Here is a 27,451-nt window from a genome sequence, read left to right as displayed (position 1 = left end):
TGATTGACAGGTGGGTCATCTCACCCACCTGTCAGAGTTTACCTGTATGGGGTGGGGTCAGATAATAACCTGGCTTTCCATGCCAAAAAGGTTCTCCACCCATGCTTCAGAGCAACTGAAACAATATTTTAAAAATATTGTTCAGCTGCTTGAAGAGTGGGCAGCATGTGAGGACCATAACACACAGGTGTGGGACTTCAACCCAGAAGATACCAAATTGGCAGTGTGCAATCTTCAAGGGACTGGCACCCATTGCTTGCTTCTTCTAGACTTGGCTGGGTTGGGATGGTTGTTGGTAGACCAGCAGGTTTCTCTGCCAGTGTTTGAGGGCTCATCCAGACTTCCACTTGCCCTCTCAATCAGAAAACCACGGCAAAACCACTTGGACCCATGCCTATAAGGAATGGGACAAGCAGAAAACCACTCATGGGACATGTGGAAGTGTGGATGAGCCCTTGAGTCTGGCAGAAGGTTACCATGTCCTGTTAAATTCTGTTACTGTATTGTTGTTATTATTTTTCCAAGGGGCCATTGAAGTTGACCCTGCTTAAGAGGTTGTGCCAACTGCTTTGAGTTGCACAAGGCTGACAACCTCGCTAGCCTCTTTAAAGCGTAATTTCTTAGCAGGGTGTCTTGTTAAGAATTTAATATCACATAGAAACGAGAGAGAGGGAGTTTTATGTGTGCTAGGCCCACCTTGCTTAGGTAAAACTCTGTCACAGGCAGGATGCGGTGGTGACGTTGTAGAGGAGTGGTTAGCTGAGGAAATACTTTGGATTCTGAAATCGAGTTCCTGGTAAAATGACAGCTTAATGAGAAGGTGATCAAAGGCTGAAGGAGCTTGCTTAAATTAACAGTCACAACTTTGCCCTAAATGTGTAGGTGGGGAGTTGCCCTTGTGGGCGTTTTTTATCATAGGCTGTGTAAATACTGTTTCGGTTTTTCATAGTGTTGGCTGAGACTAACCTATCTTCAATTTGCATAACATTTTTTAAAAAAAGTTAAAACACTCTCATTTAACATGGTCAGACTAATCTCTACCTCCTCGCTCTTGCACAAATCTTTGAGGAGATTCCAGTTTATTGATTTAATATTTCTGGTATGTTGATGTTTTAATTCAGACGGCTGTAACCATTCTTTGTCTTTATTTTTATGCCAGTAGTTTGGCTTATGAATTGCTTCTTGTTTTTACAGTGTTACCTGCCTTTGATTTTCTTCTGAGTTTTATTATTAATATTATTATTTGCATTTTTTATTATGAAGGAAGCATGATATGTTTTGAAAACAAATGGTCAACTTTTCCAAGTATTGTTCAAAGTTTTGCTATGCTTTCTACATATTTGCTACCTCAGACCTAGAGGCGCACCTTATAAAACAAATAAGCAGTCACTAAATTTCCCTAAGCAAAGTAGCTGGCCCTTTCTAGGCCCAAGATGGTGGAAGGAGGGATTCTGGCCCAGCTGAGGCACTGGCTCTGCTGTGATGTTACACCCATTGCCCCATTCTTACATTCGGTGAACACATCTGGGTCTGCAACAGGATTACAGCAGCAATTCCTACGCCCCCACACTTGTTCATTTTGATGGTATATATTGAAAGTGGGGGACATTTTTTTCACCTGGGGGCCACAATCCCTTCTAGAGAACCTTCTGAGGGGCCACATGCCAGTGGGGCAGAGGCAAAAGTGAGCAGAGCAGCAGGTGTGAATTTTGCCTTTTTTCAGTCAGCCAGTTTCTACTCAGGCCCTTTGTCTCCATCCATCCAAGCAAGCAAGAGACATTCCTGTTGTTCAAGGACACATAACAGTCAGGGAGGGTGTGAAGCAGGGCTGGTGAGAGGCATGGCCAGAGAAGGGGGGGAAGAGTCCAAGGGGCCAGATAAAGATACTTTGGGGGCCACAGTTGCTTCTGGTTCCCCATGCCTGGTATGAGCAGGATTCCCGTGAGAAGGAGTGGAATGCAGGGCTTTCTCCACGCAATTGGGGAACCTACTTTTCCAGGGTTTCTGATCCTGTGGAGAGAACCCTGCAGTCATGTAGAGAGCCTTACAATAAAGATGAGTGCAGAGAGGTGGCGGCGCTTGGGGTGCTGCCACAACTCCCCTCTGACATTTATTGAATGTATGAAAGGGTGAATATTGGCCTTCACCCTTATTGATCCATGAGGCAATAAATAATGTTGAAATATCAATCTGGCACAGGAAATTTGTACAGTGGTGCCCCGCAAGACGAATGCCTCGCAAGACGAAAAACCCGCAAGACGAAAGGGTTTTTCGGTTTTTGCGTCACTTCGCTAGACTATTTTCCCTATGGGCTTGCTTCGAAAGAAGAAAGCCCATAGGGAAATCTCCGGGGACCTCTTTTAAATGCTGGCGGTGGGGAGCAAAGCCTTCCCCCCCCTCCGGACTTCAGAAGAGGTCCAGGAAGGCCAGCGGGGGCCGAAAGGCTTTGCTCCCCACCGCCAGCATTTTAAAAGCGGTCCGGGATAGCAGGGAAGCGCTTCCCGCTATCTCGGACGGCCTTTGAAGGCAGACGGGGGGGAGCAAAAACTTTTGCCCCTTGCCGGCCTTCAGAAGAGGTCCTGGACTGCCTTCAAAAGAGGTCCGCCTGCCTTCAAAAGCCGTCCGGGAGAGCGGAGAATCGCAGCGCGTTTCTCCGCTCTCCCGGGAAGGCAGGCAGGGGGGACTTCTTCTGAAGGCCGGTGGGGTGCGAAAGTCTTTGCTCCCCCCCGCCTGCCTTCCCGGGGGCAGGACAGCGCTGCCGCCCGCCAGCATTTTAAGATCGCCCGGGACAGCGGAGAAGTCTCCGCTGTCCCGGGAAGGCAGGCGGGGTGGAAGCAAAGACTTTCGCCCCCCCGCCGGCCTTCAGAAGAGGTCGGGGGACAGACTGTCCCCGGACCTGGTCTGAAGGCGGTTTCCATAGGAACGCATTGATTGATTTTCAATGCATTCCTTTGGGAAACCGTGCTTCGCAAGACGAAAAACTCGCAAGACGAAAAGACTTGCGGAACGAATTAATTTTGTCTTGTGAGGCACCACTGTATGTAAAACTTCTAAGAATTCAAATTCCATCTGAATGTGGAAACAGAGTCTTCCAGAAGTTTCCCCACAAACCTTGTTCTAACTCTACTTAACAGACAAGATATTAATAATGAGCGCCATGACAGAAGTTTATGTCAAGTCAAGCCAAGAATTCACTCTCCCTCGCTCTGCTTTGACAACCAGAGCAACAAATGGCAGTTTGCACTAACAATGTGTAAGAGCATGTCTAAGATGACTCTGTCAGGAATGGATATATAATGCTTTTTTTTTTTGCTACTGACCTGTGGAAATGTTGCAGGTTAAGGAGACAGGACAATTAGTCATATATAGCTCTCCAAAGAGACATCTTCATTCATTTATACAGTTCAGCTGCAGGGCTAGTTCTTGGAATCTAAATGAATTGCGACAATGGACTTCTGTATGAAACGAGGTCAGGCCTGGAGCGATTGAAAGGGAGCCCCTCTGCCTAGTCCTGCCAGTGACGGAGAAACGTCCACAGAAGGCAATCATTTTTGGAGAGCTTTCAGATAAATGCTCATCCAAAATCTGATGGCTGAATTGCACCTTTTAAATATCTCAGGATGTGTGCCGACAGCAAATTCTGTAAATTAATCACATGCTGTGTGAAGATGGCTGCCCCGAATCCCACGCCATTCAGCTTCTTTGGATGACCTCAAGTTGTAGTGTAATGAGAGAGAAGAATAATTATTTCTCCCCACCATAGCTGTCAACTTTTCCCTTTTCTTGCAAGGAATCCTATTTGGAATAAGGGAATTTCCCTTAAAAAAAGGAAAACGTTGACAGCTACGCTCTCCACCTAAAGCATGCATAAATTCTATAAACCTCTTTCATGGCCCATCGTTACTTAGCATCCTTTTTAGAAACTAACACCACCACTGCAAACATTTTAGTCTTTCCTGTAGTCCTTCTGTTGACACTGAATTTTAAGGTTACAGTGACCCTGGGGAGGATATTCTAGTATCAGTTACTCCCGTCTTGTTCTTGGTTCATGAATGTTTTAAGATGGCTGCTGCAGCTGCTTCGACTTTTTGCAGCAATATTGTGAGAGTCCTGTCCTTAAGGTAGAAAACAGGATTTTGCATATATATATATATATATATATATATATATATATATATATATATTTTAAAAGAGCTTAATAGGAAAAATATTCTGATGCAGGGATAATGTTTTGGACGTGGTCCATAGAAATCTGGGTTTCAATCCTCACCCAGCCAGGTATCTTGCTGGGAGATGTTGGGACAGTCACCTTCTCTTGGTCTAAACTCAAGCAGTGATAGAGCCATATGAATCTCTCAGGGCAGGGAGTTCCTTAGGCAGAGGGTGCCAGCCCCAAAAAGGCTTCCTGGCTCATTGTCACCCTGTTAATACCTGAAGGGATAGAAAGAAAGGGTATCTGTGGTTGATCTCAATTCATCTCAGTGTTTTCATAAATAAATAAAATGTCAGTTGGAGTGGTGCTTAGAATGGAGTGAGACATTTTGTGTGTCTGTGTGAGAGAATGGGGAGGGGGCAGCAGTCCTACATGTCAGATGAACATAATCTCAAAATCCTCTGCTTTCATTTAACCAAAGTTTCTAGCATTTGTAGAACCAGAGTTGTGAAGCAAAAGCTTCTCATTTTGCTGTGAGAACATAGCTTGCTCTACCTTTCAGTGTTTTATCCCCCCCACCCCCCCCCACTCCCAAATGCAGGGGAATTTTGCAGATGCTTTAATGACAGGTTAGGTAAAAATCTGCCCTGATGAACATGGCTAGGGTGGTAATTCTGTCTTGGTGGGGGATGCACCCCGTGAGACCAGCTGGAAAGATTATTTTTGGCACACAGACCTTTGTTAGAAATGTTTCCTGAATTGTGGCCACAACTCTTGTCACCAAGTGTGTGGTTTTGAGACTAGTAGAGCCTTTTTTAAAAAAGAGATGTTCTGGTGTTGCTCAGCAATAGAATACAGAAGAGTTAAAAAACAAGGTGCGAGATTGGTTGCACTATGCTCAAATCCAGGAAGTTTTTAAAGCGGACAAAAAAGTGGGTTTCCAGGTGGAAAAATCGAAATTAGAGACAGAGTTGCTAGAGCCAAAATCTAAGTTAATTTCGAGAATGTACAACTTGCTGCTTAAATGGAATACACAGGATGAGATCGTTAAATCCTCCATGATAAAGTGGGCGCAGGACTTGGGGCATAACATCATGTTTGAAGACTGGGAAAGGTTATGGAACACCGGGATGAAATTTACGGCATGTAGTGCCTTGAAGGAAAATATTATGAAAATGATATACCGGTGGTACATGACCCCAGTCAAGCTTGCAAAGATATACCACCTGTCGGACAAAAAATGTTGGAAGTGTAAGGAGGAGGAGGGGACATTCTTACACCTCTGGTGGACCTGCCCGAAAGTGAAGGCCTTCTGGGAGATGATACATAATGAATTAAAAAAGGTACTTAGATTTACCTTACCCAAGAAACCGGAGGCCTTCCTCCTGGGCATGGTAGACCAGAGGGTGGCCAAGAAAGATAGAACTTTCTTTATGTACGCCACCACAGCAGCAAGGATCCTGATGGCAAAGCACTGGAAGACACAAAATTTACCCACGTTGGAAGAATGGCAGACGCAGCTGATGGACTATATGGAACTGGCCGAGATGACTGGCAGAATCCGAGACTTGGGAGAAGAAGCAACGGAGGAAGTCTGGGAAAAATTTAAGGACTATTTGAAAAAGCATTATAAGTTGTATGAATGTTAAAAAATGCTCCTTTTTAGGAAACTATAGCTTCAGCATCTGTAAACTTTTGAAATGGAAAATAAGGTACAACAAGCCAGAGGTGGTGTAATGAAATAATTTTATTGTGTTGAAATTAAAAGTCTAAGGATTTGGACTATAATGTCCTAGAGAACAGATATCACGATAAAATGAAAGATACATTATTGTGTTTGAAATAAGTTAACAAATTGCTGATGTTTTGAATGTACAGAGAATGCAGGGTTCGGAAGATGGGGGAAGTCCACTAGATCTATGGAAATATGTAATTGGAAGTCGGATTCTGTATTTCATAAACTCAATAAAAATTATATTAAAAAAAAAAGCAATAGAATACAGAAGGAGCCGTGCTGGATCAGACTTAAAGGCCCATCTAGAGTCCAGCATCCCATTCTCTACTATGGCCAAGCAGGACATGAGCTCAGGAGCCCTTGCCTGCCTTCCCCCCCCCAAAAGGCCTTAGCCTGGGGGTGGTACTCGGCCATCTTGAATAGTACCCAGGAGTAGATGCCAGCTTTCATTCTTATAAATGCAAATGTTTTCATATAGACTGCCACCCTTTGAGAGTCAATGCATCTCCTTGATTCTGTGTCCATGTATACAGAGCATTACAGTTTTCTCTAAAAGCATGAGGCCTAGAAAGCTATTTTTTAAAAAAATAGAGGGAAGAGTTACATTTATTCTGCTCTGAGGTATTTTCCCTGGATGTAATTTACTGGAATAAGACTTTTTAAAGTCCTATGTTAACCTTTGCAGTGCGAAGAATTATTTTTGTGTGTCGTGTATCCTGCCCTTTTCCCCAGGGAGATATAACCAATGTATGTGGGAATATCTCATTTTATTTTTTTTGCAGCAACCCTGTGGGGTTAATTTAGAAGGAGAGTGAGTGGCTCTAACGTCACTTAAATCGAGATTTGTGATGGAGCTAAGATTTGAATTTGGGTCCAAGCCCAACATGCTAACCATTATGACAGAATGGCAAATATGCTTGGGTGTATTTTTTCTTCTAATTCAGAAATGGGAATATTTTGAGCACAGGACCACTGAATTCATGCTTAACTATTCTGAATGGTGCTGCCTCCCCTCACCCCAAGTCTTATCAAAAAGCTCCATCTGTTCTTGTATTTCCTTGGGTTAAATTCACAAACATACCTGCTGCCTGATTTTCCAGTTCAGCCAGGATAAGTATTTCGATTCAAAATGCACACTTCAAAACATTGACATGAGAAACTAAGATCCATACAGTGTGAGAGTGAAGAGCAGAAAATAGTGTGTATGGGTGTTCTCTTTCATCAGTGGGTTACAGTTGTCATCCAAGAGCTGGAGAAGGACCTTTTTGTCTCCAAACCTTGCTCAGGGGCTCACAAAAGTACAATAAGTGGCTGCCTAGTGCTGGATACAGGATATTGGGGAGTGTGATGTGATCATCAAGCTCAGTGGGCTTCACACACTCTTTTGGGGAACTCTTGGGTTCTTCAGAACATTCTTGGGCATACCTCAGTTAGATGACCAGTAACAGCAATAAGCCTCACTGGAAGATTGGTCATCCCTACCCGCCTAGCTGTGACAGTATTGCCATAAAATTCATTTCTGATGTTGTTGGACTACCTCTCCCATCATCCTTGCATATTGGCTATCCTGGCTGGAGCTGACAGGGGTTGGAGTCAAGAAACACCTTACGTTTCCCACCCCTGATTTATTGGGGTGGCTTACTGACAATTTTGATATATTCAGTGCTTTCTGTGGTAAAAAATGAGCTCCCAGTACTTATATATTGATAAGAGGCTTGTGTACTAGCACAAAATGGCTGCCATGCGCAGCTGATGAAAGGTGCCAGGGCTCTGTAACAGTGAGTACTGTCACCAAAAAGCCATTTATACATTTTATTTTAGATGTAGGAATCCTGTGGGATTGTGCAGTTAGTCATAGTGTTATCGTCATTGTTACTAGTTGATAATTAGATTCCATATAACTTATCATTGTATTTGCTAGAGATGTAAACATCAGTGCTATTCTTAATACTGGCTTTCTCTCCCCTTCCCAGGCTATGAGCATCAGCAAAGCAATCAACACTCTGGAAGCACCAGTCAAAGAGAAACATGCCCGCAGTATCCTTTTTTCCGACCACGTCACCTGTTCGCTTGGCTTCCTTAAGTTAAGTTAAGTTAAGTTAAGTTAAGTTAAGTTAAGTTAAGTTAAGTGGTGACACAGGTGGCGCTGTGGGTTAAAGCCTCAGCGCCTAGGACTTGCTGATCGAAAGGTCGGCGGTTCGAATCCCTGCTGCGGGGTGCGCTCCCGCTGCTCGGTCCCAGCGCCTGCCAACCTAGCAGTTCGAAAGCACCTCCGGGTGCAAGTAGATAAATAGGGACCGCTTACCAGCGGGAAGGTAAACGGCGTTTCCGTGTGCGGCTCTGGCTCGCCAGAGCAGCGATGTCACGCTGGCCATGTGACCCGGAAGTGTCTCCGGACAGCGCTGGCCCCTGGCCTCTTAAGTGAGATGGGCGCACAACCCCAGAGTCTGTCAAGACTGGCCCGTACGGGCAGGGGTACCTTTACCTTTTTAATAATAACACTAATAAAGTATTAAATTTCGTAAAGTACACTTAAGTACAAATTTATTAAAGTAGACATTTAATAAAGTACACATTCAGTAACGAATATACTATCTGGTGGTTTACAGAGTAACTTCCAAAAATGACAGACCAGTGTCTCATTTCCTCCTCTTCCTCTGTAATATGTAATGCCTCATGTTCTGGGTGCCATTTGCTGTGAGTTTTTTCCACTTACATATCAGAAGATGAGGTAAACCAAAGAGTGTATCACAAGAGGAAAACTCAGCAATGCTAAAAATCAAATCCTTTATCCTTTTTACTCCATAAAAGCTGTTGAAAACAAACATATTTCTATCAAATTTTGGTGAATACAGAATACAGGATTACTTATGATGTTCTTTATTTAGAAGACAATCCTTCATTGATTTGGTGATGTTCAGAGCAGTGACTCAAAAGCTGTGGTAGAAATTAAGATAAACATTACTTATTTATTACATTTATACCCCACCTTTTCTTCAACGCTTAAATGTTTCTAAGTGCTTCTGGGGCTGTTTTTCCATTGTTGGTGATGGGAAAGTCTCTTAGGAGGCTGGCCATGTTTCGTTGTCCTTCCTCCCTGCCCCCTTAAACACCTTGAATTTCAAACTGCCCTTAACTCCCATGAAGGAATTATTCTGGGGACTCATCATGAGAAAGGAGCATTTACTTTTTGGTCATACGCAATTGGTCTCCCTTTGCCCAGCAGCGCCATCCTCAGCTGGAAGTTTTGCCACGTTCTCCACAAAGTCCTCCGCGATGGGCATCCAAATGTAAGTTTGCCGGCCTCCTTCCATTCAACCAGTGTGAAAAAGACCTTTGACGGAAGAGAAGAGGCAATATACTTGAAACTGTACACGTAGCTGACATTCGAGGTGGGACAGTGTGTACACTGTGATTGAGGAAACAACAGAAACTATGTCCAGAAATTATTCACCCCAATAGCTTGATGGTGTGACAAGAAAAGCTGGATTTTGCAACCTCTGTCAATTATTATGACCTGTCACTGCCCTTAAGCTTGTTAAGTGTATATGTTAGTTAAGTGTATATGTCGAGATCAGCCCTCCAGATGTCCAAACAGGATTCCACATGAGGTGGGTGCTTTTAGGAAACATGTTCAGATTCAGCCAGACCAATACATAATACAGTGGGTGTTTATCCTTCAGGCTCAAAGTATAAGTTCATAAAGGCTCACAAAATCCTCTTTTGTTGTTCTGCTGTTAGTCCCTGTACTATGGGAATATAATTTAAAAGTACATGCATCTGCAAATATCAAGAATATTGCCAGGGACGCAGGTGGCGCTGTGGGTTAAAGCCTCAGCGCCTAGGACTTGCCGATCGAAAGGTCGGGGGTTCGAATCCCTGCGGCGGGGTGCGCTCCCGCTGCTCGGTCCCAGCGCCTGCCAACCTAGCAGTTCGAAAGCACCTCTGGGTGCAAGCAGATAAATAGGGACCGCTTACCAGCGGGAAGGTAAACGGCGTTTCCGTGTGTGGCTCTGGCTTGCCAGAGCAGCGATGTCACGCTGGCCACGTGACCCGGAAGTGTCTCCGGACAGCGCTGGCCGCTGGCCTCTTAAGTGAGATGGGCGCACAACCCCAGAGTCTGTCAAGACTGGCCCGTACGGGCAGGGGTACCTTTACCTTTTAAATTGATACAGACAACAACTTCATATGCTGAAGACTAGATCATTGGAGAAGTCCATATCATGTGCCTCAATTAGACCTTTTCTGCATTATACCTCCAACATCTATCTGTATAAGGTGTTGCCTTCTTACAAAGGCATTGTAGAGTTCAGTATACATGAAACATTAATTTTTGCTGGGTCAATCTCAGTTTCAAACCTAAATAAACATTCTTTGTGGTTCCTAAAGCAGTTTCCCATCCTCTGGGTTGTATGATACTGTCTAATTCCTATTCCACTTCTTTCTAACCCTATCGATTGCCTATTGGTATTAGGCAGGTCCCTTTGGTGTAGTGTTTCCAATGCCTGCTAAAACCTTTTTGCTTTTGTTTAGCCTACTCAGACATGTAATTTCATCATGTACATTCATTTTCAAAATCTGTTTATTTTTACCTGTATTTTGATAATGTTGTTAAATCTACTGTTTTTTAAAACTGTTTTGCTATTTTTTAATGAATATTCTATTTCATGTAAACTGCTTAGATTTTTTTATTAAGTGTTCCATAAATCTTGTAAAAAATAAAAAATAATTAATTAAGCCTGGTTGACCTTTTGTGGAAGGACAGGCAGGGATCAGTATAATATCCTTTGGAAAACAGGTCCTGAATTTCTGATGTAACCAATTTTCTTGTGCTCCTAAGTTTTCTTCACACTCTGTCTTCTCTAGGTTCTTCAAGATTGTCAGCGATATCGAAGTAACATCCGAGAAACTGGAGACCTGTGGGTGAGTTCCAGAAATGTGCTTGCAGCTGGATGCTCCAACTTTGAATTTTATACTGGATTGAGAACACTTTCTTCAAATGTTGTCCTGGATATAGAACAAAGATCCCTGGTCGGCAACTATGCCTGGTCTGCCCTGTTGGGGGTTATTTTGAACTGGAAGTGTGGAATTGGCGGGGGTGGTATGGTGTGGCACAAGGCTACCTTCCATCTTTCCCTGAAGACCGGGCGCTGCTGATCTATAGTCTTATCGTGGCTTTTTAAGTTTCCAAGGGGAGCGGGGTAAATGTCATTTCCCAAGAGACAGATTTTGTTTTGAGGCTATCAGTTGCTGATCTAAGCCAGTGGAGTTAGATAGCCAATGTGGTGCATTGGTTAGATTGCTAGATTAGAACTTGGGAGACCAGGGTTCAAAGTTGCGTGGTGAGTTCCCGCCTCCCCCCAGTAGAAGTAAAGACACAAGACACCATTATTTAGGTTAATGGGCTAAAGTTGGCCACAACTTTATTGGTTACAGGTGATGAGCGGTATTGGCTTAGGCATTGGTCCTAATCGACTATCCGGCTTCAGTCTGTCTGCCTGAAGGCCGGGAAGGGTTAACACCAGCAGGGGGAGCCCTGCTGATACATATCAACTAGGCACTCCCCCGGGGTCACCTCTCGGGAGCGTGCCTTGCGCCCTGGCCTCCATAGGCTTCGGAGGGGGCTATGCCCCCCGGAATCCTTTACCGGACTACCCTTCGTAACCGGGGGAGGTGATGGCGCTCCTCCCCCCCCCATTCATCTACACAACAATACCCCAAGCAATGCCTAAACGCCAAACCACGGAAGTTGTGACGATTTGCTACGAGGTAGGCGAAAAAGCCAAATGGCTGGTGCCAATTTGCCAAGTGGAAAAATTCCTACCAGGCCCCCTAACAGCGACCAACTGAAGTCTATAGCAAGGTCAAAGGAGAAACCTTGAAGGGTGGGTGGGAAATTCCCCAGCTGATCGGCGGCAAAGAGGAAGCTCCTCTGCTGCGCTTGCCTTAAATGCGGCAAACCACACACCAATTGGCTGGCCAGGGGGATGACGCGGCAGAGAGCTGGGAGCCAGCCTTTGCCTGAGTGTTGGGGACGTGGAGGCCGCAACACCACCTCCTCCCAAGGTCAGAAGTGGCTTTGTCACACAGCAACAAAGCTCACTGGGTCACCTTTGGCCAGTCACCATCTTTCAGCTTCACTTCAAGGTGATTGTTGGGTGGGGAGAACTGTGTACAGCAACCTTGAGCTCCTTGGAGAAAAGGTGGGATATAAATGTAAAAATAAACTTGACTCCCCCCCCCCCTTTTAATGAAATGCTTATTTTTCCTTGTTAGGGCCACCTACATGATCGATACGGCCAGCTCGTAAACATTTATACCAAACTTTTGCTCACCAAAATCTCCTTCCATCTAAAGGTAATTTCTGTTTATGCAGCTCCTGCACACCTTATCGTCTCAGCGGTCTTTTCTGTAGGGTTGCTACTCTCCTCTCCAGTTTGTGGGAAGGGGCTCATCTAGTTTCAACCCCAAGAGCTGCGTCCCAGCATGGCATGGGCATTATGGGAGGTCCCTCTCACTGCCTGTTTCTCCCTCCTGTCAAGCAGGAAAGATTACTGTCGCTGTCTGCAGTGGACCTCCACAAGGAAATTAGTCTGACTTAGGAGGGTTGAAAGGCATGCCGACCTGCCTTAAACTGTGGTTGTCTCCCAGCTGGGATTCTGCTTAGGGTCCCTCCAGACTGGTGTTTCATTGTGGACGTACTTGGCAAACATGTTATTGACAGAATAATAGTGCATTAGTAGTAGATTTATTTTCTGTGATGCTTCCCCAATGCTACCACATTATTGCTGTTCAGAGGGGCTGTAAGCACAAATTTTGCAGGAAATTACAGGATATGTACTTCTTTAGAGATGAAGCATCTTTTCTTCAGATGCATCTTGAATGCTCAATGAAAGGGATGTCTGGAGGGGTTCTAAACTGTGTTGGGTTAGGTAACTAGTACTGAAAATCTGGTAAATTTGAGATTCTTCCTAGCTCAGTTCAGCATTCCACTTACCGTTTCTAGCCATTGCCCTGCCAGATGGCATCTTAGCTCTGGCCTCCACCCCATTACATTTCTGGAGAGAGGCAGTGTTTTCAGTGTTTTGGCTGAATCACATTGTTCAGTTCATATTACAGGTAATACATAATACTCCACAGTTGTAAGAAAATATTTTAGTAAGGCTGCACCTACACTTTGGAACTCCCTGCATGTTGACATCAGGCAGGTGCCTTTGCTGTATTCTTTTCACTATTCTTTTTGCTTAGGCACCCTATCCTAATCCTATCCGGACATGTAGATGGCAACATGCTTTAATCTATTTTAATGTTAATTAATTTTAAATGTTAAATATTCTTAATTGATTTTAACATCTTTTTATTGAAAATTTAAATATTTATTATAAACCTCATAGATGTTTTACTACAATCAAGTAGTATATAATTTTTAAAAATTTAATTTAATATGTAGCCCTGAACAATCCACTCTTACAACCACATCCTATCGTAAAATAGCCATGTAAAAATATTTTTCTGGGCATGAGAATTAACCTAATGTGTGAATGCACTGGGGACATGTGGGCAAACACACAGAAAGCAGCCTTACACTAAGGTTTATCTACACTTACCTTTCCTCTGTGCATTTTAAAGTTCTGTGTCTGAGTGCCTTTTTTGTTTACTCTGGAGGTTTCCACGCAGTAACCTGCTCTTTAAAGCTGAATTGAAGCAAATGGCAATCTGGGGAAAACTTGAATTGCCGTTTGTTGCACCTCAGCTTTAAAGAGTGGGCTTTTGAAGGGAAAGCTCCGGGAAAAGAGGAAAGGGTGCTCAGATGGAGCTTTAAGGCACAGACCGTGCCTGGAAAGAACAGGATAAAGATAAGTGTGTGAGTCATACCATTTGGTTCATCTAGCACAGTATTGTCTACAGCGACTGGCTGTGGCTCTTGAAGGTTTCAGACAGGGTCCTCTTCCAGTCCTACCTGGAGATGCCAGGGATTGAACCTGGAACTCTCTGCAAGCAAGGCAGGTGCTCTACCACTCTTTCTGTGTCTCTTTGTCTCTCTTTGGGTTTGGTTATGGCAAGGCAGCCATCTCCTAGTGAATGAATGCCAATTCTTATTTTTCTCTCCCAAAGCACCCAGAATTCCCCCCAGGCCTGGAAGTGACTGACGAAGTGCTAGAAAAGGCTGCGGGAACAGATGTGAATAACATGTAAGTTTCCCCGGCCCACCCAGTCCCCCACCTTTCTGGTTACTTGACATCTTCCACAAAGCATAATGACTGCCTTTGTTCCCTGGGTACAAATGGAGTGTCCCAAGTGTGAAATGTACCTCATTAAAGATGCTTTGGATAGGAGCCCAAGTAGCTCCTTGGCTGCCTAGTTCTGATATTAACTGATCCTGCCAGATCAGTGTTGCCTAAACTTCCGAAACCTAGATTACAATTTTGTGGTGTTCTCATTCTTCTGGATTAAAAGTAGAGGCACAGTATTGCTCTTGCACTCAACAAGATCTGTCTATGTTCTCAATGAGCTCCCAGAATGTTGAGCAAGCCTCTTTCTTGCAGCTGTGGGGCAGCCCAGTTAATATTATCTCTTGGCATTTCACACTCCCCTTTAGTCTAGGTGCCCAGGAAGGGGACCATGTTTTCTTGGCCATGGAATGCTTCGGAGATTCCCCCATGCCTACCAGCTGAAATGTAGGCAACATCCGGGAATCACTCCGGGTTGATTCAGATGCAATGCCAAACCATGGCTTGCTCTATCCATTGTGTAGACTCCAAGCTGTGACTTTGTGTCTTCCCCGATGCTCAGGCAAACCATGGATTGTGAGGTTTGTGTGTCTCAGCCATGCTGACTAGGGCTGATGGGAGTCCATTATCACCTGGAGGAGACAAAAGATTTTTAAAAACATGGTATACCATTTCTGAAAAGGCAGGCTAATGGCAGGATATTTTGACAGTTGATGGCCCTTGTTTTATGTCTCTCATTAAAAAAATTTTTTTTTATAGCTTTCAGCTCACAGTTGAGATGTTTGATTACATGGATTGCGAACTCAAACTGGCAGAATCAGGTAAGCTGACTTCAGTTCCTTCCTTTGTTTCCAACTTTCTCTCTCTCTTTTTGCTCATAAAATTGTGTGTGCTCCAGGATTGTCAAGAGTGCCCCCACTCAAAAGTTCTGGCTTACTCCTATGATTGTAACAGCAGCAGCTGCAGAAAGTGAGAGTCAGAGCTTTCCACAACACAGCCATAGGCGTTATTTGTGGGTCAAATGGCTGCTAAAAGTACAGGAGCAAGACAGACTAGTTGTTTGTTTGTTTGTTTGTTTGTTTGATAAGTTGGCAGCAGCCCTTAGCATATTTTGTGGATGCTAGTGTAATTCCAAAGTACATATTCTGCATAAAGACAGTCTGAATTCAGCAACCTGTGTAAATTACGCATGCTTTTGGAACCCTCCCTCTCAAACAAAACCCCTCAGACGTCTTTCTTTGTCAGCTTCACTTCAATTCTCCAATAAACAGAGGCAGAGCGCTGGTCTCTGCCCCACCTTGGCTTTGCTGATTTGTGGCTACCAGTACTCCTTTAGAAATTTATTATTATTCTCATTATTACTATTGTTATCACTCAAAGTACAACTCAGGACTTACCCACACTAACTTTTTGCTTTGCTCTTTCTAGATAGAGGTCTGCACTTTAGTGCTTTGTGCTCAAGTGTGTGTGTGTGTGTTCTTTTTCCCCCAGGATTTTACCACAAAAACACCCTCTTTAAAGCTGAATTGGAGCAAATGTCAATTCAGGTTTTCCACAGCTTAACGTTTGCTCCCATTGAGCTTTAAAAAGTGGGTTTTCATAGGGAAAGCTCCGGAGCAAAAAAGAAAAAAAAAAAGGTGCTTGGACATGGAGCATTAAATATGAACCATGCCTGGAAAGAGCAAAGATAAGAGTGGATGTGCCCTCTGTTGGCCCAGAACCTACAGCATTTATGTTCAGACAGGTTCAGAAACTACTCTCAGGTTTAAGCTCCTCCTGGCCATCAGGGCGCATTATTTCTAGCTATTTGCTGTGATAATGCTAGGCAGAAGCCTCTCTTCCGCAGGAACCAAGGCAATGATGTTCTCATCCCAGACTTCCACATGTGGCATTTCTGAGCACAGTTTCTCTTGGCGCAGAGCATTGAATGGGCCTTTCCTTGGGGTGTTGCAGGTCATGACTGTGCTGCTCTCAGTCGTTTGAATGACCTGGTATTCTTTCTGTTGCCAGGCAAGGCTGTGTGCACTCCTGGTTAATGATAAAGCTTTCATAATCTGAGAAGATTGTGCTTGGTCCTGCTCAGCAGCAACCTGAGTAAACAAAGGTGATAGGAGCTGAAGCTGCCAGTTCAGTCACGGGGAAATCACAGTCCTCCGGTGCGCACTGGTTCCTTTAACAGGCCAGTTGTCCTATGCCTTTTATAACTTCAGATGTTAACAATTTCAGAAACTAGGAATCTCCCTGCTGGATTCCAAACAAAAGCCCCCATAGATTTTCCTCCCCATCTGCCAAATAAAGTGGTGACTGGTGCTCTTTGGGACTGATGGAGCAGGAGGAACCAGAGCCAATCACAGGCAGGCCAACAAATTCTAGTTTGTTCCCCACCCTCCTCCCTGCCAAGTTCTACATGGGCAATACCGAGACTAAAGAGGAAGCTGATATTATCAAGGTCACCCCCTGAGCCACTTGCAACTAAGGAGCAGGCAGGTGAGCACTGACTAAGTGCAGATTGATGTTGATAGGGCTCCGTTTGCCATAACAGACCAGCCTCCACTGGCCAAATACGTTATCCAACCTTGCTGCAGGGTGTGAAGGAGGATGCCAACTGCTGTGTTTTGTCCCTGGCATCTGGCGATTGGAGGCATGCTGCCCCAGAACAAGGAAGCTTATTTATTTTGAAGATTTACATCTCTGTTTTTCTAGGCTTGGTTACAGCAGTTGTGGAAGCATGCACCATTTTATATAAGCTGCAAAGTTCAGTTAAGCTTCCCATTTGATTTTTATGTATTATGCACATAAGCATGTGTATGCGTCATTGGTTTTATTTAAATATGCACAAGCACACACATACAGAGGTGTATATACTGCCAACTTGTTTGCTGTGCTGTTTAGTTGTGTTTAGGACTAATTGATTGGAGATATAAAATACACACACACACACACTCTCTTAGAAGCAGCCAAACAGCAGATGAAGAGATCCTGTTTCCTGTAAGTACATTCTCAAACACTAAGTAATAATATATGAAAAACAAATGATCAAACAGAGAGAGAGAGATAATGCTGTTTAATTAAATGTTTCAGCTGAGGAAGGTCGAAACCAAAATGTTCATCTAAATAGTATTTTAAATCTCTATTTTAATTTTTAAACCTACATATAAATAAGCATACACACATACAATTCCATGATTCTAAGAACATGCACACAGATACTGGGGTATCCAGAGACCTTCCAATAATCCAGCAGCAGCAGCAGCAGCAGCAGCAGCTGTATTTGTTATTATTAAAGGCACCATCTCAGTCTCAGCTTTCCATCCATAGAGGATACTCAAGGCAATAAAGTGCAATAAAAACAGGCCTCAAATCAGTATTTGAAATTTCCTTTCCTCTGTTCAGTTTTCAGACAGCTCAACACCTCCATGGCTGTCTCCCAGATGTCAGCAGTTCAGTGTCGGCTGGCTCCCCTCATTCAAGTGATCCAAGACTGCAGCCACCTCTACCATTACACTGTGAAGCTGATGTTCAAGCTCCATTCCTGTAAGTCGCTCTTGTGGGGGTGTGGAAGCATACCATGTTTCTGGTGCAGTTCTGGGACATTTGGGGAAGGGTCCATGGCTCAGTTGTTAGGGCAGATGAATTGCATGTAGGTTTGTTCTCTCTGGTTCTGTCTCTGATGTCTCCCAGTTAAAGAAAGAATCCCAGGTGATGGGAAAGAGGCTGACCAGAAATTCATCAGCCAGTTAGAGAAGGGGTCAGTCTACCAGAAGATGTTGCCACTGCTCTTAAGGTGGCCATGCTTGAACAAGGAAACTGCTAAACCACAATTTGTAAAGAAGTTAAACTGGTGGGAACTGGAGTTGAACAAAATGGCGGTTAAGATACAGACTGCCCTTTAAGGCTATGTAGAGCCTGTTATTTGTATTCCACAATGAGAAAGAATTTACTTGAAAAGTGGGTAATAATAACATCTGTCTTGCTGATGTATATGAGAGAAATCCCTGCTGATATTTATCTGCTCTTCCCCTTCTTGATCTCTCTTCGCTAGCTTCCTTCTTTACAGTGGCCTTTCTCTTTGTCTTCTTTTTAATTTAAAAAAGGGATTCCCTAGGGGGGAAACCAGCATTCACAGGTTTTCATTCCACCTTCCGTTAGGGAGGTTAGGAATATCCTGCCATTGGCTTTTCTGAAACCAGGATTCAGTTCCCAGAAGGACAGGACTAACCTTTAAATATGTCATAAGTTTTGCACAAGACTTATGCTAAGGAAAGCCAGAGGATTATTAAGCATATTTGTATACAGTTGGCCAGATTTGCATTAATTTTGCTGAAGCCATAGAGAGAGAGAGGGCGTGCAAGGGAGAAACTGAAGCCTGGAAAGACCTGCTTATTTTGATTGTGAACGATGTGCTTCCTTAAGAGTTCCAACAGCCAGGCATTAAATCAGACATATTATTTATTTCATAAAATTTATACATTGCTTGATTGTTTAAAAATCCTCTCAAAGCATTTTAGAAAACATAAAAGAGTAAAGGCAATAAAAGATTTGCAGCCAGAAGCCACATTCCTTTCTGGGAATCATAGAATCCAGCTCACTGTATGTGTTTAAAGATGAAAACAGAAGGACCAAAGCTTAGTAGCATTGCTTGCTTTGCATGCAAAAGATCCCAGATTCAATCCCTGGTATCTCCAGTTAGGGTCTAAAACCATCAGTGAGCTGAAGGGAGTTTTTCTTTGGAATAGCTGCCAGGCCCTCTGCTTTCGGAACTATGACTTTTCCAAAAGTGCTTCTCTTCCTCTTCTCCCAAACTTTCAGAACCTGCAGCTCAGTGGCAGAGCATTTGCCTTGCATGCAGAGGGCTTCAGGTTCAATCTCCAGCACATACATGCAGAACTGGGAACATTCATTGACTGGAACCTTGGAGAGCTGCTGCCAGTCAGTGTAGGCAGTACACTAGATAGACCAATGCCCTGACTCGGCATAAGGTCGCTACCTATGTTCCTAGCAGATTGTGAAAGCCTTTTCTCTGGCTCAAACCCCTGTGTGGGCTTTCTTGGCAAATGGTCCATTAAAGTCTTGGACATCCCATTCCTTTCTTTTGTCTTCCTCAGGTCTCCCGGCTGATACGCTGCAAGGGCATCGTGACCGTTTCCATGAGCAGTTCCGCAGGTAATATAATAATTAGAATTATATTTATTTTTGTATTTAGCTGTAATCCGCCTTTTCCCCTGACAGGGCTTGAGGCAGCTTACAGCTAAAAGCATATTTTAAAAGCAGTCATTAAAAAACAAATAAATATGCATGGGACTGCACTGTAAAACATTATTTTAGAGATAGGAGGGGAAAGTAAGTTTAAAAGAAGCGTATATACACCCTTCTCTGGTGAAAACCAGGTAATGACTTGTGGCCTGCTTTTCAATCTGTGTCTGGGCTGAACTACATCAAATAGGATGGAATGGAAATCTTTGTGGTTAAGCTCACCATTGAGATTTTCAGAAAACACCACCCCTACTAGTGGGCTTCTTGGACACATGGCTTCTGGTTGGCCACCGTGGAAACCCCGAAGCTGGAGTAGATGGTCCCTTGCCTGATCCACCAGGATTCCTCTTGCGTTCTTAAGAGTCAGACCACCTTGCTGTTGGTTTCAGTATTGACAATTCTGTTTCCCCTCTCCTCTCTGTAGCCTCAAAAGCTTTTTCAAAAGAGCATCGGACATGCTGTATTTCAAGCGGCTCATCCAGATCCCACGGCTGCCTGAGGTACAGTCTCTCTTCTGCCTTCTCCTCCTGCTCCCCAACCCTGACAATCTGGGGCTAGGCCACCCACTACCAATGCCCCTAACTACTACTGTTTGTAAAGCATTTCCTGAAATTTACCCTAGTTTACCCTAGAAATTCACTGTGTGTGTGTGTGTGAGGGGGGCAGAGAGGGAGAAAGCACCTGTCTGCCCAATCCATTCTCTGGGTGTGTATTTGTGAGGCTGCATTTATGAGGGTGCCATCTAGCTTCACCTGCACTGTAAATGTGCCTGACTCCTTTTGTTCCTCCTCCATTAGAACCCACCTAACTTTCTGCGGGCATCAGCCCTGGCCGAGCACGTGAAGCCTGTTGTGGTGATCCCAGAAGAAGAAGCCCCTGAGGACGAAGAACCAGAGAACCTGATTGAGATCAGTACAGCCCCGACTGTGGAGCAGCAGGTGAGAAATGCTAAAGGGGTCTTTGCAGTGGTGAGCTCCACCCACCACTTTTAGGTGCACCCCCACTAGCACTGGATTTAGGGCTGTGCAGATTGTTCCCCACACAAGGTGCTGAGCTAAGGAAGCACAACACTTAGAAGATCCATGGGTGGGGGATGCAATTATGGCCTTGCACAGGGAGCCATATTATGAAAGATTACCAAAGACTGCCCCTTCCCCCACTAGAAGCTGCTTATGAAGGAATGTGGCTGTAGGAACTGGAAAAGACCATTCTCTCCCCTCCCCCTTTAGTGCATTTGCTGGGTGGGACCACACCATTTTGCTTTAAGGAAAAAAATATCTGAAAAAGAGTAGGAATTGGATGAAGTGTGGTGGGTATAGGGAAAAAGATGCCCAACCTCCCACCAAGCTGCATCCCTTCCCTATGAAAAGTGGTTCTTCGTTTCATTTTTAAATGGTTTTAAGATGCTATTCTTAGCCGACTTGTAAATGCCTTACAAAGTTGAAGGGATGGCTAAGCTTAAAAAGAAGGAAAGAAAGAGATGTGTGTTGGCTGCACTTGGAATAAAGCCAGGAAACAAACTTGGCCATTGTGCTTGGGCAATGCATTTACAAAGCTGTAAAAATTGGACACACAAAATTCTTGGCAGTGATTGCAATGTATTCCAAATGGAGCTTTGCTTTCGTTCGTTGTTTCCTGGCTGCTGATGTTTGCTCACTATGTGATGACGTTTGCAGGCCGAACTGGAAGTGCTGCCAGGGCCAGTCTAGGAGGTGCAGGTCTGGGAACCCTGCAGAACCCAGAGGGCTGTGCATGGGCCAGGGGTGTTTCAGCTTGGCATCTTTTCATGGGAGGCAATGCATGGTCATGTGGGCTTCCCAGTAATAGCTGTGGAGCTGGAATCCAGCATGACAGCTCCAACTTCTGCAACACAGCATTTGAAGAAAAATAAAGACACCTTTGTCCACCCCATATGGTAAAATAGTGTCAGTGTGTGGTGCAGCCCCACTTTCTCAGGGAAGGCAAGAGTGGCCAGGGGGCAGGGGTTGGAAGGCACTTGTTTCAAGGGTCATGCTGACATTTCCATGGCTTATTCTTTTACCATTGTGGCATCTCAGTTCTTCCACACAGAGGAGCTTTCAGAAGCATAATGGATCTCAGGCGTGCTGCAGAAACAGTTCCATGTGCAATAGTGCATTTTATTTAGTTGTAGATACATGATAAATAAAATGATGTAATACTGTATCTCCCTAGGAATACAAAACATTTATACCATATAGCCATAAACATGAAGCTTCCCCTTTATTGTCAGTCTTTTTAATATTTGTTTCTGCAGAATGTGTCGTCTGATATATTTGAACAGACTTTTGGACCACCCAATGGAATAAGAGATGATAGGTAAGGGTGTTTATCAGCAAAATCTCTCTCTCTCTCTCTCTCTCTGTGTGTGTGTGTGTGTGTGTGTGTGTGTGTTTAAGCTGGCATCTTAATAATGAGGTTTAGCATTTATGCAGCATTCGGACTATTTAACAGAAAAAGTTGTATGTGTATTAACAGTCCTGTAAAGTAGATCATTATTATCATATCTCTCAGCGCTGTTGTTTATGTAGCCAAAAGAGTAAAACCCATTACCCAAGGAAGAGATAGTTCCTTGATGGTTCGCATCCAAGGTTTGCAGACATTTGTGGAATTTTAGGCAGCATGTGGGGCAGAACAGCCCAGTGGGAACTGAACCTGGTCAGTGGGTGCAAAATACAGGATGACTGTTAGAGGGTGGTGGTGAGATGAAATGGAGTACCCCAGAACAGGGTGGTCCAATGTGCAGTTGGCCCTCAAGGCCTCTTTTTGGCGGCCCTTGGCAAGAGTGGATGCCCCCACCCCCCAGCCCTCTTGAGGCTCTGGGCTTTGGGGAGGAGGCATGCGGGTTATGACAGGGTCCTAGAGCCCTTCCTCCTCCTTCGCAAATCCTATTTGGCACTTTCCCAGCTTTGGAAAGGAGGTGTGAGGGACCCCAAAGCCCAGCGCCTCACTTACCTGGCTTGGGGGCATCAGATTTTGGCCTTACCCACCCACTCACCCCCCTTGTAACAAGGCAATAAGTGGTCCACATGTTCCATGTCAAAGTAATATTGTGGCTCACTTGGTATAAAACGTTTGTCCTCCCTGCCCTAGAAGAGGACACACCTTGAACCTAGTATGGGGGTACTCCATACTGAAACTTTTTGGTTACAGTCCCCACTTGTTATCCCAGTATTGCTGGCAGGAGGTGGGTGGTTTGAGGCTGAGACAAAGAAAAGGAGAGGCTCTGAAGCCTTTTGCAGCAGAGGAGAGATTTTCCCTGGAGGCCTTGAGCTCATAGCTCTTCATCACTATACAACATCAACTCAGAGCATTCTTGAGTTTTTAAAACCTTTTAACCCTCAGGGATCTCCAAATTGAAAACCTGAAGAAAGAAGTGGATCTTCTTCGAGCAGAGCTGGAGAGGATTAAGCTTGAGGTAACATGGGGCACTCTGTGTGTTTGTGTGTGTAGGCAAAGTGAAAGGTCTTACTTCAATTAATAACTATGATACATTGGAATTTAGTGGACTCATGGAGATTGCATCATCCTAAGGAAAAAGCATATACCTATTTTGCAGGAATTCATAATACCCAGCATAGAATTGATTTCTTTCTAACATCAGCATCATTACATCCCTTTACTAGCTGATGTGACATTGATATTCCCATTATAGCTGATCACTCAGCACTAATACTGGAATATAATTTATCTAAAAGCCAGGAAGGTATGAGGAGATGTATCTTAATATATCATTATTAAATGAAAAAAACTTCATTTAATATATAACCCAAGAAACACAAATATATTTTAAAAATAACTCCAAATCTTCAATGTCAAGACTGATGGAATGGGAAGGATAGAAAGCTGACATCAGAGGGAAGATAATTTCCTTCTCTGCCCACAAGACCAAGCTGCGAAGATTAAAAGAAAATAATCTAAAAATTTCTTTAAAGACACTATGGGGCAATATAGCAAATAACCCATCTAAGGTTACATATGAAAGAATACAACAACATACATTAGAAACGAATAATATACTAGCTCAAAAAATTGAATTAAGCCTACTAAGTCTAAGAGAAATATATTGGGAACAGGGAGAAAGACCGATATTGAAAGATATTGAAAGGCAGGGAACTCTCCTCTAAACCTCTCCCTTTGGGGAAATGTCCTCAAAATGAATGTTGTTCCAAAGCTTTTATACATTCTTAGAGGATTACCAATGTATATTCCCAAATTATACTTCCAAAAAATAAATCAACTATTTAGATCGTGCCAGTGGGGTACAAAGCCACCAAAAATATCACTACATAAAATGCAACTTCCAACTAAGGAAGGCGACTTTGGGCTCCCAAATCTGGAATTGTATCACCAGGCTTACTTGCTGAGTAAGACTAATTATTGGAGAGCTTACCAGGAATCCCAACTGGGCTACTCTCAAATATAGTTTCTTTGAACCTCTTGTAGGGTGGACTAAACTCTGCTCCAATTTTATGAAATATCCTATTATCCTGGAGACTATTTAAGCACCTATAACAATTTGAATGAATATAAATAAAAATAATAAGGATGACCGCTATCAGCATGAGAAGTTAACAATAAGGGCCAACCCAAAATTAAAAATTGGAAATCAAGTAATAATTTGGCAAAATTGGATGAAAAAAGGTATTTTGACATTGAATCAATTAATTGATGCAAATTATAAATTTGTGGAATATAAGACTTTGTAAGTAAAGTATGGATTAACCAGTGAAACACAATGGCAATACATCCAATTAAAACATATGTTGGAAAGGCAGTTTGGCCCTGACGCTATAGCAGCCTTGGAAACACCCATGCTGCTACAAGGTTTAACCTCTGCAACAAAAACAAAAATCTCTATACTTGCACTATATAAAACCCAACTCAACAGGAAGAAAAATTATTTAGAATATGATAAACAAAAATGGAGTGAAGAGTTAGGGGTACAGATAACAAATGATATATGGGAGTCAAGTATAAAATCAACAGAAATAGCCTCTATGGATCTAAGACTAAGACTTGTTCAACAGAAAATAATATTCAGAGTCCACTGGACCCCAGCAAAACTATACCAGAAGAAAATAACAAGTGCAGACAACTGCTGGAGATGTGGGAGTAAAAAGGCGAACTCAGTATATATGTTGATTAACTGCCCGATGATAAGATCATTTTGGTGCAAGGTGAGGATATTTATAGCAAGAGTAATAAAAAGAAATAGTTATTTAGGGGAACTGAATTTAATTCTAAATTATATTCCAGAAATGTTGGAGATTTCAAGGGGTCAAAAAAAATAATAATATGGATGTACCATGCTATATTAGAAGCAAAAAAAAATTGTTTTGATGAATTGGAAGAGCCGCAAAAAGATTTCATTGAGCACATGGATTGATAATATGGACAGATTAGCTACATACGAATGAATTGCATGTCGATGCAAAATAAGAATGGATAAATATGAAGAAATCTGGAACGAAAATTTAAGCGATAAGACGGATAGTGGTGGGAAGTAGGGGGAGGAGAGAGAGGTGGGAAAATATTGTTTAAAAAGGTGTAGTCATAGGTATATCAGTGTATTCAAATCTGAATTGTCTAATTGTATTATTATTATGGTTTTGTTGTATGTGTTTTTTGCGGTTTTATCGAAAAAATGATTAAATAATTTTTTTTTAAAGTGAGATGTCTTACTTTGGGTGCTACGAAAAGGAAGTAAACTGATAATTATTTATATTTTTATATTTTTACTGCTAGGGAGTAGGGAAGATGCGCTTGTGAGATTTTGTATGTCAAGTGCTAAATGAGCATTGCTTGCCTTGAATAATTCGGCAGAGAGTTGGTGATTGGCATCCAGTGAGCTTTATGGCCATGTAAGGATTTGGTCCCAGGCCGACATTCTTACCATTGCACCACATTGACACTTGCTGCTTCCCCCAGTGGCCAGCAAGATGCCTGTGTGGGAAGCCCAGAAGCAAAGGGCACAAGAGGTAACACATGAGCTGTCATCATTATAGCCATTGCTTTGTATGTGTTTTGCTGCAATACTCAGGCTCAGAGATACATCACTCAGCTGAAGGCCCAGATTAACAGCCTGGAGGCGGAGGTGGAAGAGCAGCGGAAGCAGAAGCAGAAGGCCCTGGTGGACAACGAGCAGCTCCGGGATGAGCTGGAGAGGCTGCAGAAGGCAAAGCTGGAGGGAGACAAGAGTCGAGGGCTCTACCTAGAAGCAGAAAGTAGGTGGTGCCTTTGGAAAGCAGGTTGTGTGTTGACCTGTGCTTTTCAAACAGCAATAATAAGTAAATCCTATCTATTGTGCTAAGGAGTGTGCACTTGGCACTGTCTACCTCAGGGATAGGGAGCCTCAGGCCTGGGGTCCGGATATGGCCCTCCAATTTCTCTGCCTGGCCCCTGGAACTACCCCAAGGCCCCCCCACGCCCCTCACTGGCCCTGCTTCAAACCCTGAGTGTTTCTACTAGGTTATGGAATGGGACCTTGGGCTCTGATGTTGCTTCTTCCTTCTCTGGATGGAGGATAGAGAGGGGTGTGCAAGTGTGTGCAGAAGCTAGCCTTCTATACAGAAGTAGCAATTCACATTTGTTCCTCTGCCTGCTGTTGTCTGTGGCCCCAGCCACCACTGTCATGCGGAAGCCTGCCCAGAAGGAAATGTGTCCCTTTAACTGGAAAATGTTGCTGACTGTTTATCTGCATAAAAAAGCATGTGTTCTTTGCCTGAGTTTTGACACACCCACCCCAAACAGGCCACCAGCGGGAAGCAGTTTTTGATGGCACAAATTACTTCTTCATGGTCCTGCACCCTGTGGAAGCTACAACGGCTGTTGGCAGTCATCTGTAAGGCAGGACCCACAACCCATTTGCTGTCATGCAGGCCGCTTGTTCCTTGGGACAGGCTCTTCTAGGCAGCTGGTTGCCCACCATGGCTTCCAAGGTTCAATAGTTGGACTGAGAATGTAGCTCATGACAATCTCATTCCTTTTTCCAGAGAAGGCCAGCGCCACAGAAACCCGCTACATCAAGCTGAAGGAGAAGCACAATGAGTTGATCAACACACACGCAGAGCTCCTGAGAAAGGTAATGACAGTGCTGGCTGCCAACTTCACACACTGTTCCATTGGGTATTTGCCATGCAGGAGAAGATGGGAGGGCACCTCCGCATTCACAATCCACAAGGGCTGGCTTCTCTCTTAGTCACAGCCTTCGGTTCCAGCAGTAGTCAAGCATGGCTCTAAGTCTCTGGCTTCTGCCTGCTTCTAGCCCACCTCGCACACACAACTCTGGCTTTTTGTCTTTCTCACTACCACCCATTTGTTCTCAGGCACAGAGCAACTTCTTTTGCTATACTAGCAATGGTACTCGCTGGCTCCAGGGCCCAAGAATTAGAAGGGACCCAGGCGCCATACAGACTATCCCTGCAATCTCAAAATGATACTTAAAATATGTTTGATGTTTTTTAATACCAAGAATGCAGACACGGCCAAGCAGCTGACAGTTACCCAACAGAGCCAAGAGGAGGTTGCCCTAGTCAAGGAGCAGCTGGCCTTCCAGATGGACCAAGTCAAACGGGAGTCAGAAATGAAGGTTTGCTGCTTTGATCTCTCTTCCCCTGTAACAGGGCAGGGCTCTCCCTCTTCAGAAACTGCTGAGTAGCTTTTTTGATCTAGGGGTGGGCTGAGATAATGTTTGGTACTAAACATCTAAAGCACCTAACTTTCTCCCAAAGAATCCTGGGAACTGTAGTTTGTTAAGGGTGAGATTGTAGGCCTGTGAGGGGTAAACTACAGGTCTCAGGGGTCTTTGGGGAGAAGCAGGGTGTGTTAAATGTGCTTTAACAGTATGGTGTGAATGTGACCATGGAGACTGGGCGCAGCTCAGGACATAATTGAGGGATGGCTCAGCAAGCTTGAGTCCCAAGTTTGTAGTGCCAGGCCCCTGATTCCTGCTCCTCCCCCCTTGTTGACATTAAAGAAGAGATATTGGAGGGCGCAGTTAGGTGCACTGCAAAATGCAGTGGTGTTAAGAACTCAGCCACACACCACCTTGATTTGCTC

General features: G+C 43.9%; 1 protein-coding gene across 3 annotated transcripts in view; it reads left to right on the top strand.

Moving 5' to 3' along the window:
• The window catches only part of HIP1R (huntingtin interacting protein 1 related), a 63,669-nt gene that overhangs the window by 18,114 nt on the left and 18,104 nt on the right, over positions 1 to 27,451 (top strand). For 2 of the 3 annotated variants that reach the window (XM_081892771.1, XM_081892770.1), the window contains exons 2-16: positions 7,862 to 7,925; positions 9,036 to 9,178; positions 10,755 to 10,811; positions 12,165 to 12,245; positions 14,004 to 14,080; positions 14,879 to 14,940; positions 17,513 to 17,653; positions 19,225 to 19,282; positions 19,797 to 19,872; positions 20,170 to 20,310; positions 21,648 to 21,709; positions 22,736 to 22,808; positions 25,434 to 25,617; positions 26,386 to 26,474; positions 26,865 to 26,981. In XM_081892771.1, coding sequence (XP_081748897.1) covers positions 7,862 to 7,925; positions 9,036 to 9,178; positions 10,755 to 10,811; positions 12,165 to 12,245; positions 14,004 to 14,080; positions 14,879 to 14,940; positions 17,513 to 17,653; positions 19,225 to 19,282; positions 19,797 to 19,872; positions 20,170 to 20,310; positions 21,648 to 21,709; positions 22,736 to 22,808; positions 25,434 to 25,617; positions 26,386 to 26,474; positions 26,865 to 26,981 — 1,425 coding nt within the window. Of the gene's footprint in view, positions 1 to 1,825; positions 1,925 to 7,861; positions 7,926 to 9,035; positions 9,179 to 10,754; positions 10,812 to 12,164; positions 12,246 to 14,003; positions 14,081 to 14,878; positions 14,941 to 17,512; positions 17,654 to 19,224; positions 19,283 to 19,796; positions 19,873 to 20,169; positions 20,311 to 21,647; positions 21,710 to 22,735; positions 22,809 to 25,433; positions 25,618 to 26,385; positions 26,475 to 26,864; positions 26,982 to 27,451 lie in introns of those variants that run through there. The other variant, XM_081892769.1, reaches the window with a different exon arrangement.

Source organism: Podarcis melisellensis (assembly GCF_964234715.1).
Source record: "Podarcis melisellensis genome assembly, chromosome: 16".
Classification (NCBI taxonomy): Eukaryota; Metazoa; Chordata; class Lepidosauria; order Squamata; family Lacertidae; genus Podarcis; species Podarcis melisellensis.
The sequence above is the reverse complement of the archived record's forward strand: the minus strand, read 5'-3'. Positions and strand labels throughout refer to the sequence as shown.